This window comes from Petromyzon marinus, chromosome 41 (assembly GCF_048934315.1).
Source record: "Petromyzon marinus isolate PM22_M1 ecotype Great Lakes invasive population chromosome 41, UKy_Petmar_22M1.pri1.0, whole genome shotgun sequence".
Taxonomy (NCBI): domain Eukaryota; kingdom Metazoa; phylum Chordata; class Hyperoartia; order Petromyzontiformes; family Petromyzontidae; genus Petromyzon; species Petromyzon marinus.
In genome coordinates this window covers 2,207,923-2,222,284 of record NC_133707.1, presented here as the reverse complement: position 1 = coordinate 2,222,284, position 14,362 = coordinate 2,207,923, and the positions used below count along the sequence as shown (strand labels likewise).

Here is a 14,362-nt window from a genome sequence, read left to right as displayed (position 1 = left end):
GGCAGGGGATTAATTGTGTATGTCTGTCCACGTCGGAGGGGTGGGGCTGGGTGGAGAGGGGAGGAGAGAGTGGGGAGGGGCTGGGTGGGGAGGGGCTGGGTGGGGAGGGGAGGGGAGGGTGGGGAGGGGCTGGGTGGGGCTGGGTGGGGGGTGGGAGGGGTGGGGCTGGGTGGGGAGGGGCTGGTCACCCCGTGGTGCCCTTATATGGAATGGAAGCCCAACCGGGATTAATTCACAGGAGGCAGGGGATGATACACCGCACATTCTGGTGCGACCTCTTTTACACTGCACTTTCTGGCGTCGTTTTATAATTCTGCTCACTTTTCATTTTGCTTTCTTATGCACACGACCCTAACAAGTTTGGTTTAAAAATATCCGTACATAATTACTTCATAATTACTTCAAAATTTCCTACCAGCCCCCTCCGCAGGAACGTGTTGTATTTGACCAGGTAAGGCCCACAGAGCTATATAGCTCTTTTCCGAAGCGACCCGGCTCAATCAAGTGATAGCTCAATCAAGTGACTTGTCATCATGTGGAAATTTACAGCAGCCAAATACTCGAAACGTGTGTTGACTCTAAATGTTGAGCGAAAAACCGGAGGACCCTGAGAAAAATCCACGCAATCGCGGGGAGAACATGCAAACTCCATATATACAGTCTTCACATTATGTATGTACGTTGAACTTTTTGCACACCACACATAAATAAATGAGTGTTCAATTTAGATGTTAAAGTGCATACCTCTGGTAGCTTCCTAATATCAGCAGGAAGAGCGTTCCAGACGGCAAAGAGTCCGTGTTTTTGTTCTGCCACTGAAGCAGAACACCACTGAAGCAGAACAGTTCAACATACAAACGTACGCACAGCAATGGCTCGAGCAAAGTCAACATCAGACCCATCTCCCCCCCCCCCCCCGTCTCGTTTACGCACATTGCTCCGCACATTAATCCGCGGCCTCCGTGATGCAAACGCCCCCATGAGTACCCGACCTCTCCTCCAGCTGTTCTCTACGACAGCAGCCACCGTTGAGCTGTCACCGTGGAGCCCGGTTGAATAGAAGAGCGAGAGAGTGGGAGTATCGCCAGGATTTCACGGTGGCGCCGCACAGCTCTCTCCGATGCACGTTCGGGTCGGGAAGCGAACTCGGGTCGCCAGGTTCAAAGTGCAGACCTCGATGAACTCTTACCCGCTTGTTTACAGCCTGGTGTTTGATTCAATAATGCAGACGTGAAAACATGTAGGCAAAACGCAACAGAGCAATATTAGAAAATCATATATTCATGGAGTGTGTAAATCTAAATTACGTATCTCCTACCTCCTATCATGCTGTATGATGTGGAAATGACTTTTTAGAAAATGCATTACACGATAAGAACAACAAGTGAAGCAATTGCTGCGCATGCCTTACCCAAAGAATTACACGGCCGTTTAACCTTCCTTTTCACAGATGACCCAAGCTATATATATATCTCAAGATGTGATTTAAAAATAAAGTTTTCAATCGGTGCATATTCACTGCTATGACATGGATAAAAAATGCGGACACTTGACAAAAAAACTAAAAATCGAAGAACATGAATAGTGTACGGAGAACAAATGGCCCTCTTGCTGTCTGTTGATGTCAATTAGGGTCAGAACAAACGCAAGTTTGAGACATCGCAGACATCGATTTGAAAGTTAGGAAAGATTAATTGGGTCTGGGCAGAACACGTTGCTAGAAGGGATGTTGGCCAGTGAGTCGAGACTTACAATGGAGCGGAAGTAAAACGGGGGGGGGGGACATTCTCGACATGATATTAACTCTGAATGTGGAGCAATGGATGAAGCTCGTGCGTAGGAGAAAAAAATGGATTATATCGTAAAGGTCGCGAGAGATGACAATGTCCTTGAGAGATCTTCATCCAGTGGTGGTTAGATCAAAGCTGATGATGATGATGATGACGACGAAACTTACAATGAACATGATGCATTCTGTATTTGGCTGATGCTGTTTGGGACATTGTGCATGCGAAATGCCACGATAATGCAGGTAATGTGATGTAAGTAGAACGTCCTTATTGTCTTCCACGTATAAACATACAAAATATTGTTTAGTCCATCAGCCTCTTGGCTTTCAAGACCAATGTTATAGGCTGATCGATGGACTGAAATATAATTGTACTTATATGTGGAGATAGAGAATGGTGTTCTGCCTATATTTGCTTTCAACTTATAATTATCCAAATTGATATTGAACTGTCAAGGTTGGTACAGCGATAGAGTGTTTGGGGGTGTAAACACGCATCTGGCATCTATAAAATTAAGTACCAATTTGTGGGGGAAATCAACAGCAGATGCCCTATGCGTGGACTGCCCCTCGCTATGTGACTACAGAACTTCCATCATTGCTATCATTTGAGCAGAAAAAAAATCACTCCCAATTATAGGTGTGTATATGTTTACGTAACAATTCATGGCTGCGTGTGCTGCGCTTGCGGCAACCGCCCTGATTTTTTGGCAGGTGGTTAAGATGATGATCGTGGTCGTATGCACGTTCGCCATCTGCTGGCTGCCTTACCACGTCTACTTTCTGGTCTACGAGATCGACAGTGAACTCTTCCAGTGGAAGTACATTCAGCAGGTGTACCTGGCCGTGTTCTGGCTCGCAATGAGCTGCTCCATGTACAACCCCATCATCTACTGCTGCCTCAACAACAGGTGAGGTACCCCCCCCCTCTCTCTCTATCTCGATGCCATGACGAAGTGTGTGTTTTTGTGGGTTGGATCGTGTGAATATAAAATGTGTGTCATTAAAACCCGCCGCCAATGCCCGACGCAGCCAATTGGTCAGGTTTGTCGTGTGAACAAAACTCCGCCAATTGGTCGATGCTTCAGCACACACCGGTGTGTTGGAGAGCAAAACCCACGGCATTTACAATTCAAATACGACGTTTCCCTGGTGATATATAAATGTGTGGTTAAACCCGCCACCACCCGACACAGCCAACTAGTAAGGTTTGTCACGTAAACAGAACGTGGCCAATTCGTAACTAGTACAGCACACACCGGTGTGTGTGGGAGAGCAAAGCCACAACATTTTACTCAGATTGTAAATGTTGTGACTTTCCATCACCTCGCTTGACTTCATTACGGCCGAGTCAAATATGCAGTGCTGCTGCTGCCATTCATCCTCATCGATGTGCGTGTTTGCCTCTCTCATTGCGTCATCACTCGTCGTCATCGTCGTCATCATCATCATCGCGTCAGCGTATTCGTATTCCAAGTCACAGTTGTCGTGGCTTTTTTTGGTCGTAAATGGAAACAAGGTGGGTAAAAAACGGTGACGTGCAATACCGTACAAGGCAAGTTATTTCTTTCAGTGTTAGTTGTCATTGTTGTCGTAGTGACGATGCTGTGTTGTATGCATGTATGTAGAGCTTATTTCGCCCCGTGCGCAGGTGCTAATTGGACGTGTTCTACAGAGGCCGGGGTGATCAGCAATTATTTAAAATCTGTGAATGGGAAGAACAAAAATCTAAATGATGTCCTGCTCAAACAAGGTATGGAGGTAGTGATCAATTCTTGATCACAGCCCTGTACCAGTTGTGTAAACTCCACATTCCTATGGCAGGTACTGGAGAATACATTTCACAAGCGCCGTTAAGTTTACTCACAAAGTAGTACCCATTTTATGGTCCCAAGAAGTATGATAGGTTGTGTCAACCCCCAAACCAAAACTCAAGACTTGTAACAAACCCCCGACACAACAAAGGGGTGATGTATATTCTTGGTTCTTTCGGTAAAGTCACTTAGAAGGGAAACAATAAAATAATAAAAAAATATAACAAAAAATTCTAAAAGGATAAAAAAATTATGGTTTTATATTTTTATTATTTTATTGTTTCCCTTCTACGTGACTTTACCGAAAGAACCAAGAATATGAATCCCAGCAGTCACGAAAGCTTTAAATCAAAATTTAAGGGGGTGATGATGATGCTAAAGAGGCCAGCTGTTTGGACCAACTGCTATCTTCACGTTCAATGTCAACAGCGATGAGAGGAGGTGGGTGGGAAATAGCTTCCACAGTGCAGCGTTAAATCCAGGGGTCACTCCCCAACGTTGAATTTCAATACCGAAGGCGATTAAGAGTCTCTGTATTTTTTTTGTTTCATTATGTACGAGAAAGAGTCCCTTGGTAACTCTTAGGTCAACACCAACTGCTGCATTCGCAATAAACAGCCCGGTATTAGTCTGGCAGATTTGATTTCCCCGATACACAACACAATGATAATAATAACACTTTTGCCCAGGATTTCAAAAACCCAAATCGCTTGCAATTACAAACCGCCACACTCATACCCGTTGTGAAACGCAACTCATTTCTCGCCCACTGATGAAAACGATTTTTCTTGTCGGTTGGGGGTGATTATATTTGCCAGCAATTTGCTGGCGCATATTGAGTAATTTGAGAGAATTCAAGTGCTCGAAGGTTCGTGCGTAATTGCCGTTACCATGAACGATGCGGTTACTGAGCGGAAGTCCCGAGCGTCACGGTGGGGCAATGTTAACTGCCTCGCCCGGTCCGCAGGAGGTCGTGGGTTCGTTCACTACCCTGACGCCTGCTGTATATTTGGAGTTTGCATGTTCCCCTCGTGATCGTGTGGATTTTTCTCTGGGTCCTCTGGTTTTTAGCTACACAGTTAGACTCAATGTGCGTTCAGCGTATTTGGCTGCTACATATGTCTCCACGTGATAAGCCACTTCGTTGAGCTATCGTTTGTGGCCAGGTCGCTTATGAAATAGAGCTACATAGCTCAGTGGGCCGTATCTGGTAAAGTAAAAAATACTTTATAGTTTAAATAAGCTTTCTTTCTCACTCACATGCAAACAAACGTCTTCTCGGAGCGTCCATGGAATTTTACTGCTCGTGATCAACTCGCTTTGCACCCGAATGACCCATGTCGCGGTGGCTAGCACACCGGGCCTGCAAGCCAGAGGTCACAGTTGCAACAGTGGGGCAAGTTTCTTCAATGCCTCCCCCGGTTGCTCTCTGTCCGCCCAGCGATATAAATGGGTGCGCCACAGTGCAGCGGCTACCGATCGAACGGTAGGCCTGCGTTTGGTGGCCTAAAGCCTGGAAACTCCCCCGCCTCGTCCGAGATGCCTGTGGCCGGCATGGTAGAGAACGGCCAAATGCCCTCTCCCTCGAGGGCCCCTTCATGAGATCCCTCTAGTTCCGTTGTCGGCAATCCTGCGGATCTGGAGCCGCGTGCGAGCTCTTCGAGGACTGCTTCGCAGCTCCCGACACGGTAATTGCAAAGTAAAAAAAAGAACGTCCGAATTATTTTCAATAAATGGTGAACGTCTAAAAGACCGACAATGCTTTGTAATGCCGCGTAACAAATCACTGCAATGCTGGCAATTACAAATCATTGTGATGCAGCCATTACAAATCACTGTGTGCATGTGCCGTTCTTAAAATGGTGCTTACAAAAATTGTGCTTTGATGTTAGTCATTAAGTGCCGTCTCGTATTCACATACACCACGGCTCTCCAATTTAGTTTTTACCGGATTCGAAGAGAAAATGGCTCTTCTTTTTGTTTTGGGTTGCCAACCCCTGGTCTAGTTGAAGCCCCTTTTCCTTCCTTCCGCCAAGCAGTGGCGTGATGACGTCCTTGCAGGGGCTGTGCGTTTCTGAAAGATGCGACGTTATACCTGCCAACCCATACGCTTTGCCCATATTCTTGTACAGGGAAATTCCGTTTGCAGGTCCATACGGCATACAGCCGTTTCAATATGGGCAATTTTTTTGTCTATTTGTTTGTGTTTCTCCCCTGTGAATTGACTTTGTAGGATGAACGTTGCGATTTCTAAGAGCACAGGGTGATCAATAAGGTCTGAATTGGTCTGTAACAAGGTAGGGCACTGATAAGGGGTTGACAGGCACGCGACGACGGATCTCGAAACGACGTCAATCAAAGCGATTCACAGGGTAGGTGGTGGAGGCGACGGCCGAGAGGTGACGGATAACGAGCATGGACGGACGATGCTGTCAGCGACGCGAGTGTGGGTTGAGATGACTCAAATCGGGTGACGGTGTTAATAATGAAGGGGCGGTGTATTTATGAAACGACGCCAAAGGGGCGGGAGACCTCAATCGGGTTGTTACTGTGCCAGGAGTTCGGCGACCAAAATAAGAAGAAGAGACATTTTTTTGTTCGAAATATTTTTCGGTAAAAAAAAAATATTTCAAGAGCCACAACGCATGTGAGTAACGTCACGAAGCAGCCCTTAAACTTGCCGCACGCGGCTCCGGAGCGGATTTTGCCGATGCCTTGCTCATACCTTTTCCCTGAATAACATTGTGGAACAACTGCTCGGTTAACACCGCGCATTGGAGCACTTCCCAGTGTAGTCACGCAATGCCAGCGTGCGGCTGTCATGTGGCTCACGTCCGCGAACACTCACGGACGTGAGCTGACGTTAGTAGAGCACGCCGATGTTAACTACCTCGCCTGGTATACAGGAGGTCGTGGGTTCGATCCCGACCTGACGCATGTGTGTTTGGACTTTGCATGTTCTGCCCGAGGTCGCGTGAATTTCCCTCCGGTTTTTCCTCCCACATTAAGAATCAACATGCGTTTAGGGTATTTGGCTGCTATGAAGAAACAATATCCACATAAGGCACTTCACTGAGCTCTCATTTGTGACAGGCAGGCCGCTTCCGAAAAAATACCTCTGTAGCTCAACGGGCCTTAACTGGTGAAGTAAAAAAACACCGATTTTGTTTCACAGTTTAGTGGACGCCACTGTTCGCGCTTCCTGGAAAATAGCTCGTTCGTCGTGTGAAACCACGGGGGGAGTTCACATTGAGAAGGGAAACGCCGTGCTGTTTGTTTTTTTTTTTGCCACGGGCCAAGTAATTAATACGTTATTCAAATTGTATTACGCAAATTGCCTTTTGCCCCAGTGTTGACATCGTCTGCGTGTTGAGTCGTCGCCTGCGTCTACGTGCAGGCGACCTGTGGAGCTCGAGTCGACGCTTAGCACCGCGGGTTTCGTTGTCCCTGTTCCTTGGCTTCGATCTCCCGCGATGCTGGCGGGGGGCCACGGCCGTCAGATCGCATCCGCTGCACGAACCACGTCAGCGGCAGATGCGTTTGCTTGATGACACACAAACGGAAATATTGAAACACTCTCCGGTCAGGTGCGTGACTGTGGTCGCCCAAGACGGACCCGAGAAACATACAACGACCACAATTACCCAATTCACAAATAGAGAGGAGGCATGCTCACAGCGGTGATACACTCCACTACTCCTGATGCTATTAACTAAAATAAAAACATGTTTTATTTATTTTACCAGGTAAGACCTACTGACCTCTTTTGCAGAAGTGACCTGGCCACAAATGACAGCTCGAGGAAGTGGCTCATCATCATGTGGACATTGAGAGCAGCCAAATACTCCCAAGGCATGTTTCTATCATGTGGAGGGAATAGCCGGAGGACCCGGAGAAAAATCCCTGCGACCATCGGAAGGGAATAGCACGCAAACTGCAAATATACAACAGGTGTCATGGTCGGGATCGAACCCACGACCTCCTGTATACAACGCGAGGTAGTTAACATCTCGTCACTGTGGCCCCCGACTGTGGGACCTCTGTGAAATAATAATTGTTGCTCTGAATTAATATCAACCGTGGGAAGAATAATGTCGTTTTCTTAGTCTAATCATGTAATCATATTAGGAGAGTCAAATATTTAGTCCACTGCTTTGGTCTGCGATTGGGCAACACGTTGCCATCGTCTAAAAAAAAAGATATAGATAAATGCTTAGTTGACAAAAAACCTTCCATCGCTAATTTCGCGCGACATTTTAACGCCGCTCACCTCGTTAGATGTGACGCGTTGCTGTTCGACACAGCGCGCGGTGATCTCGGGGGTTTCAATGCGCATCCTTCCCAATGTGTACTCGCGCAGGCCATTTGCTTTTAATCCGGTTTCCTTTCGACAGAAGGCATTACAAATAGGAACACTCTGCGCTTGTTTATGCTTTGAGGGGAAAATCCTCCCTGCCTTTGACGCTCTCATTCTCAGACAGCTGATTATGTGGTTGTATCAGTTCCATGCACCAATGGACTCCGAGGCGGAGGGCTCTTAAGCAGAGCCTGCAGACCCCTGAGGAACTGAAGATACCATTATCAATCAATCTTTTTTTATCCACACCAATCAATATTTTATACGCTACATTATAGATTAGAGGATGAGACGCCGCATTTTCATTCTTTGAAAGGAGTTGCTTGATACATTAATGCACAGCATATGTAAACAGTTGGGGAGCAGCAGAAACAGTGGGTTGGCCGCATGGTGCGATGAGCCCGTTGCCGAGAGTTTTATTCCTGGCCACGGTTAACGTCGGTGGCGAGTCATATCTTCAGCGATGCTGGGCCAGCCCTGCGCCATTCCGCAGTGACCAGCGTGGTGAAGTATGGTCAAACAATTCCTCCCATGTCCTGACACGACATCTGGGGACGCCTTCATCCAGCGGCGGTTTAAACAAAGACAGAAAGTTACTATCGTCGGCGTGGTCGTCGTCATTTTATTATGTTAAGGGTATGGTGTTAATCTGGATTATTATTATTATCTTCAAGTTATTTGCACTGTCGTGTACTGTTATAATCTATCGCGCGAAACCTTTCTCTCTTGGTGATACAGAACGACGCGACAGCAACAGCACAAGGGGTGTGTCAATTGCAGTCGTTCCCTCCGACTGTCGTACGGTAATGGCAGGATTTAGCTTCCCCCTGCGTGGCAACTCCCGTCATCACGATGCGCTACTTGGGCACGGGCACTTCCTTCTCCCCATGCGACGGACCTGGATGATTCGTGGTGCCAGGTTTTTGCGCGGCACAGAGGAGAGCCCGGTTTGAATCTGCAGCAATGCGGCTCATCGCTTGCACGCCTCTCACCACGATCGGCGATCCCGCGGTGGAAGAGAGACAGATGCCTGCACGTTCGCTTGCCGAACGTTGAAATGCAAAAAAAAATGAAACCCCCTGAGATATCGTGGCATGAAGAATATCTCACAGTGATGTAAGGGGACTATGTGCAAACACGCCGTCTTGAGTGGTGCATTTTTTAAGAATAGGTTTTACCCTTTCTGGCAATAAAACAGTTTGTGTTAAGATGTTAAAACACCAAACAGAAACCTTTTGCAAAGAATCCTATCTGCATTAACCACACACAGTACTTGTGGTGAACATGCAAACAAACACGCTCTGGTAGTTTTTGCATTGTCTTAGAAACTCATTGGTCCACACCAGAGACAGCTTTCTTTAGAGCCTATAGTCTCAAACGGTGTTAGACCAGAGGACACCAAAAGGCGAATAGCACAAAGACAATGCCACTATCAGGACATTGAGAGCTCGGGGTGAGCAGCTACAGCATGGGACCTCCCTTGCCCTTATCAGAATATAAGAATAGGTTTTATTGCCCGAAAGGGTAAAACCTACTCTTATATTTCCATACTGGCAAGGGGAGTCCCATGATGGTGCATTATTACAGTATTACGCAACTCGTTAGGTTACATAAGGCATTTTGACAATTGAATGCAACTGGGAATATCTACTGCAAAGTTCTTGAGTAAATTTCATGGACAGGGCTAAATTGGAGGAAGGCCACAATCACCGTTTGCCTCCGAGACATTACACACATGGGAGAGAGAGAGAGAGACATTACACGCATGGGAGAGAGAGGGAGAGACATTACACACATGGGAGAGAGAGAGACATTACACACATGGGAGAGAGAGGGAGAGACATTACACACATGGGAGAGAGAGGGAGAGACATTACACACATGGGAGAGAGAGGGAGAGACATTACACACATGGGAGAGAGAGGGAGAGACATTACACACATGGGAGAGAGAGGGAGAGACATTACACACATGGGAGAGAGAGGGAGAGACATTACACACATGGGAGAGAGAGGGAGAGACATTACACACATGGGAGAGAGAGACATTACACACATGGGAGAGAGAGGGAGAGACATTACACGCATGGGAGAGAGAGACATTACACACATGGGAGAGAGAGGGAGAGACATTACACACATGGGAGAGAGAGGGAGAGACATTACACACATGGGAGAGAGAGGGAGAGACATTACACACATGGGAGAGAGAGACATTACACACATGGGAGAGAGAGAGGGAGAGACATTACACACATGGGAGAGAGAGGGAGAGACATTACACACATGGGAGAGAGAGACATTACACACATGGGAGAGAGAGAGAGAGACATTACACACATGGGAGAGAGAGAGGGAGAGACATTACACACATGGGAGAGAGAGGGAGAGAGACATTACACACATGGGAGAGAGAGGGAGAGACATTACACACATGGGAGAGAGAGACATTACACACATGGGAGAGAGAGAGGGAGAGACATTACACACATGGGAGAGAGAGGGAGAGACATTACACACATGGGAGAGAGAGGGAGAGACATTACACACATGGGAGAGAGAGACATTACACACATGGGAGAGAGAGAGAGACATTACACACATGGGAGAGAGAGGGAGAGACATTACACACATGGGAGAGAGAGACATTACACACATGGGAGAGAGAGAGAGAGAGACATTACACACATGGGAGAGAGAGGGAGAGACATTACACACATGGGAGAGAGAGAGAGGGAGACATTACACACATGGGAGAGAGAGGGAGAGACATTACACACATGGGAGAGAGAGAGAGAGAGACATTACACACATGGGAGAGAGAGGGAGAGACATTACACACATGGGAGAGAGAGAGAGAGACATTACACACATGGGAGAGAGAGAGAGGGAGAGACATTACACACATGGGAGAGAGAGGGAGAGACATTACACACATGGGAGAGAGAGGGAGAGACATTACACACACGGGAGAGAGAGACATTACACACATGGGAGAGAGAGAGAGGGAGAAACATTACACACATGGGAGAGAGAGGGAGAGACATTACACGCATTGGAGAGAGAGAGGGAGAGACATTACACACATGGGAGAGAGAGACATTACACACATGGGAGAGAGAGAGGGAGAGACATTACACACATGGGAGAGAGAGGGAGAGACATTACACACATGGGAGAGAGAGGGAGAGACATTACACACATGGGAGAGAGAGACATTACACACATGGGAGAGAGAGGGAGAGACATTACACACATGGGAGAGAGAGAGAGGGAGAGACATTACACACATGGGAGAGAGAGAGGGAGAGACATTACACACATGGGAGAGAGAGGGAGAGACATTACACACATGGGAGAGAGAGAGAGAGACATTACACACATGGGAGAGAGAGGGAGAGACATTACACACATGGGAGAGAGAGGGAGAGACATTACACACATGGGAGAGAGAGGGAGAGACATTACACACATGGGAGAGAGAGAGAGAGAGACATTACACACATGGGAGAGAGAGAGAGGGAGAGACATTACACACATGGGAGAGAGAGGGAGAGACATTACACACCTGGGAGAGAGAGGGAGAGACATTACACACATGGGAGAGAGAGAGAGGGAGAGACATTACACACCTGGGAGAGAGAGGGAGAGACATTACACACACGGGAGAGAGAGAGAGGGAGAGACATTACACACATGGGAGAGAGAGGGAGAGACATTACACACACGGGAGAGAGAGCCATTACACATGGGAGAGAGAGGGAGAGACATTACACACATGGGAGAGAGAGGGAGAGACATTACACACATGGGAGAGAGAGAGGGAGAGACATTACACACATGGGAGAGAGAGAGGGAGAGACATTACACACCTGGGAGAGAGAGGGAGAGACATTACACACATGGGAGAGAGAGGGAGAGACATTACACGCATTGGAGAGAGAGACATTACACACATGGGAGGGAGAGAGAGAGAGACATTACACACATGGGAGAGAGAGAGAGACATTACACGCATTGGAGAGAGAGAGGGAGAGACATTACACACATGGGAGAGAGAGACATTACACACATGGGAGAGAGAGGGAGAGACATTACACACCTGGGAGAGAGAGGGAGAGACATTACACACATGGGAGAGAGAGAGAGGGAGAGACATTACACACCTGGGAGAGAGAGGGAGAGACATTACACACACGGGAGAGAGAGAGAGGGAGAGACATTACACACATGGGAGAGAGAGGGAGAGACATTACACACACGGGAGAGAGAGACATTACACATGGGAGAGAGAGGGAGAGACATTACACACATGGGAGAGAGAGGGAGAGACATTACACACATGGGAGAGAGAGAGAGGGAGAGACATTACACACATGGGAGAGAGAGAGGGAGAGACATTACACACATGGGAGAGAGAGGGAGAGACATTACACGCATTGGAGAGAGAGACATTACACACATGGGAGAGAGAGACATTACACACATGGGAGAGAGAGAGAGAGACATTACATACATGGGAGAGAGAGAGAGAGACATTACACACATGGGAGAGAGAGGGAGAGACATTACACACATGGGAGAGAGAGAGAGGGAGAGACATTACACACATGGGAGAGAGAGAGAGGGAGAGACATTACACACATGGGAGAGAGAGGGAGAGACATTACACATGGGAGAGAGAGGGAGAGACATTACACACATGGGAGGGAGAGAGAGAGACATTACACACATGGGAGAGAGAGACATTACACACATGGGAGAGAGAGAGAGGGAGAGACATTACACACATGGGAGAGAGAGAGAGGGAGAGACATTACACACATGGGAGAGAGAGGGAGAGACATTACACATGGGAGAGAGAGGGAGAGACATTACACACATGGGAGGGAGAGAGAGAGACATTACACACATGGGAGAGAGAGACATTACACACATGGGAGAGAGAGAGAGGGAGAGACATTACACACATGGGAGAGAGAGAGAGGGAGAGACATTACACACATGGGAGAGAGAGGGAGAGACATTACACATGGGAGAGAGAGGGAGAGACATTACACACATGGGAGAGAGAGGGAGAGACATTACACACATGGGAGAGAGAGAGAGGGAGAGACATTACACACATGGGAGAGAGAGGGAGAGACATTACACGCATTGGAGAGAGAGACATTACACACATGGGAGGGAGAGACATTACACACATGGGAGAGAGAGAGAGGGAGAGACATTACACACATGGGAGAGACATTACACGCATGGGAGAGAGAGAGAGACATTACACACACGGGAGAGAGACATTACACACATGGGAGAGAGAGAGAGGGAGAGACATTACACACATGGGAGAGAGACATTACACACATGGGAGAGAGAGGGAGAGACATTACACATGGGAGAGAGAGGGAGAGACATTACACACATGGGAGAGAGAGGGAGAGACATTACACACATGGGAGAGAGAGAGAGGGAGAGACATTACACACATGGGAGAGAGAGAGAGGGAGAGACATTACACACATGGGAGAGAGAGAGAGGGAGAGACATTACACACATGGGAGAGAGAGGGAGAGACATTACACACATGGGAGAGAGAGAGAGGGAGAGACATTACACACATGGGAGAGAGAGAGAGGGAGAGACATTACACACATGGGAGAGAGAGAGAGGGAGAGACATTACACACATGGGAGAGAGAGACATTACACACATGGGAGAGAGAGGGAGAGACATTACACACATGGGAGAGAGAGAGAGGGAGAGACATTACACACATGGGAGAGAGAGGGAGAGACATTACACACATGGGAGAGAGAGAGAGGGAGAGACATTACACACATGGGAGAGAGAGAGGGAGAGACATTACACACATGGGAGAGAGAGAGAGAGAGACATTACACACATGGGAGAGAGAGGGAGAGACATTACACACATGGGAGAGAGAGAGAGAGACATTACACACATGGGAGAGAGAGAGAGACATTACACACATGGGAGAGAGAGGGAGAGACATTACACACATGGGAGAGAGAGAGAGGGACAGACATTACACACATGGGAGAGAGAGGGAGAGACATTACACACATGGGAGAGAGAGGGAGAGACATTACACACATGGGAGAGAGAGAGGGAGAGACATTACACACATGGGAGAGAGAGAGGGAGAGACATTACACACATGGGAGAGAGAGACATTACACACATGGGAGAGAGAGAGGGAGAGACATTACACACATGGGAGAGAGAGAGAGAGACATTACACACATGGGAGAGAGAGAGGGAGATACATTACACACATGGGAGAGAGAGAGGGAGAGACATTCCACACATGGGAGAGAGAGGGAGAGACATTACACGCATGGGAGAGAGAGAGGGAGAGACATTACACACATGGGAGAGAGAG

The 14,362-nt window shown here is 47.7% G+C and overlaps 1 protein-coding gene across 2 annotated transcripts in view; it reads left to right on the top strand.

Annotated features, from left to right (window-relative positions):
• LOC116951045 (substance-P receptor) overlaps positions 1–14,362 on the top strand; it is a 102,133-nt gene that overhangs the window by 68,457 nt on the left and 19,314 nt on the right. For both annotated transcript variants that reach the window (XM_076073221.1, XM_032969371.2), the window contains one exon: positions 2,504–2,700. In XM_076073221.1, coding sequence (XP_075929336.1) covers positions 2,504–2,700 — 197 coding nt within the window. The remainder of the gene's footprint in view (positions 1–2,503; positions 2,701–14,362) is intronic.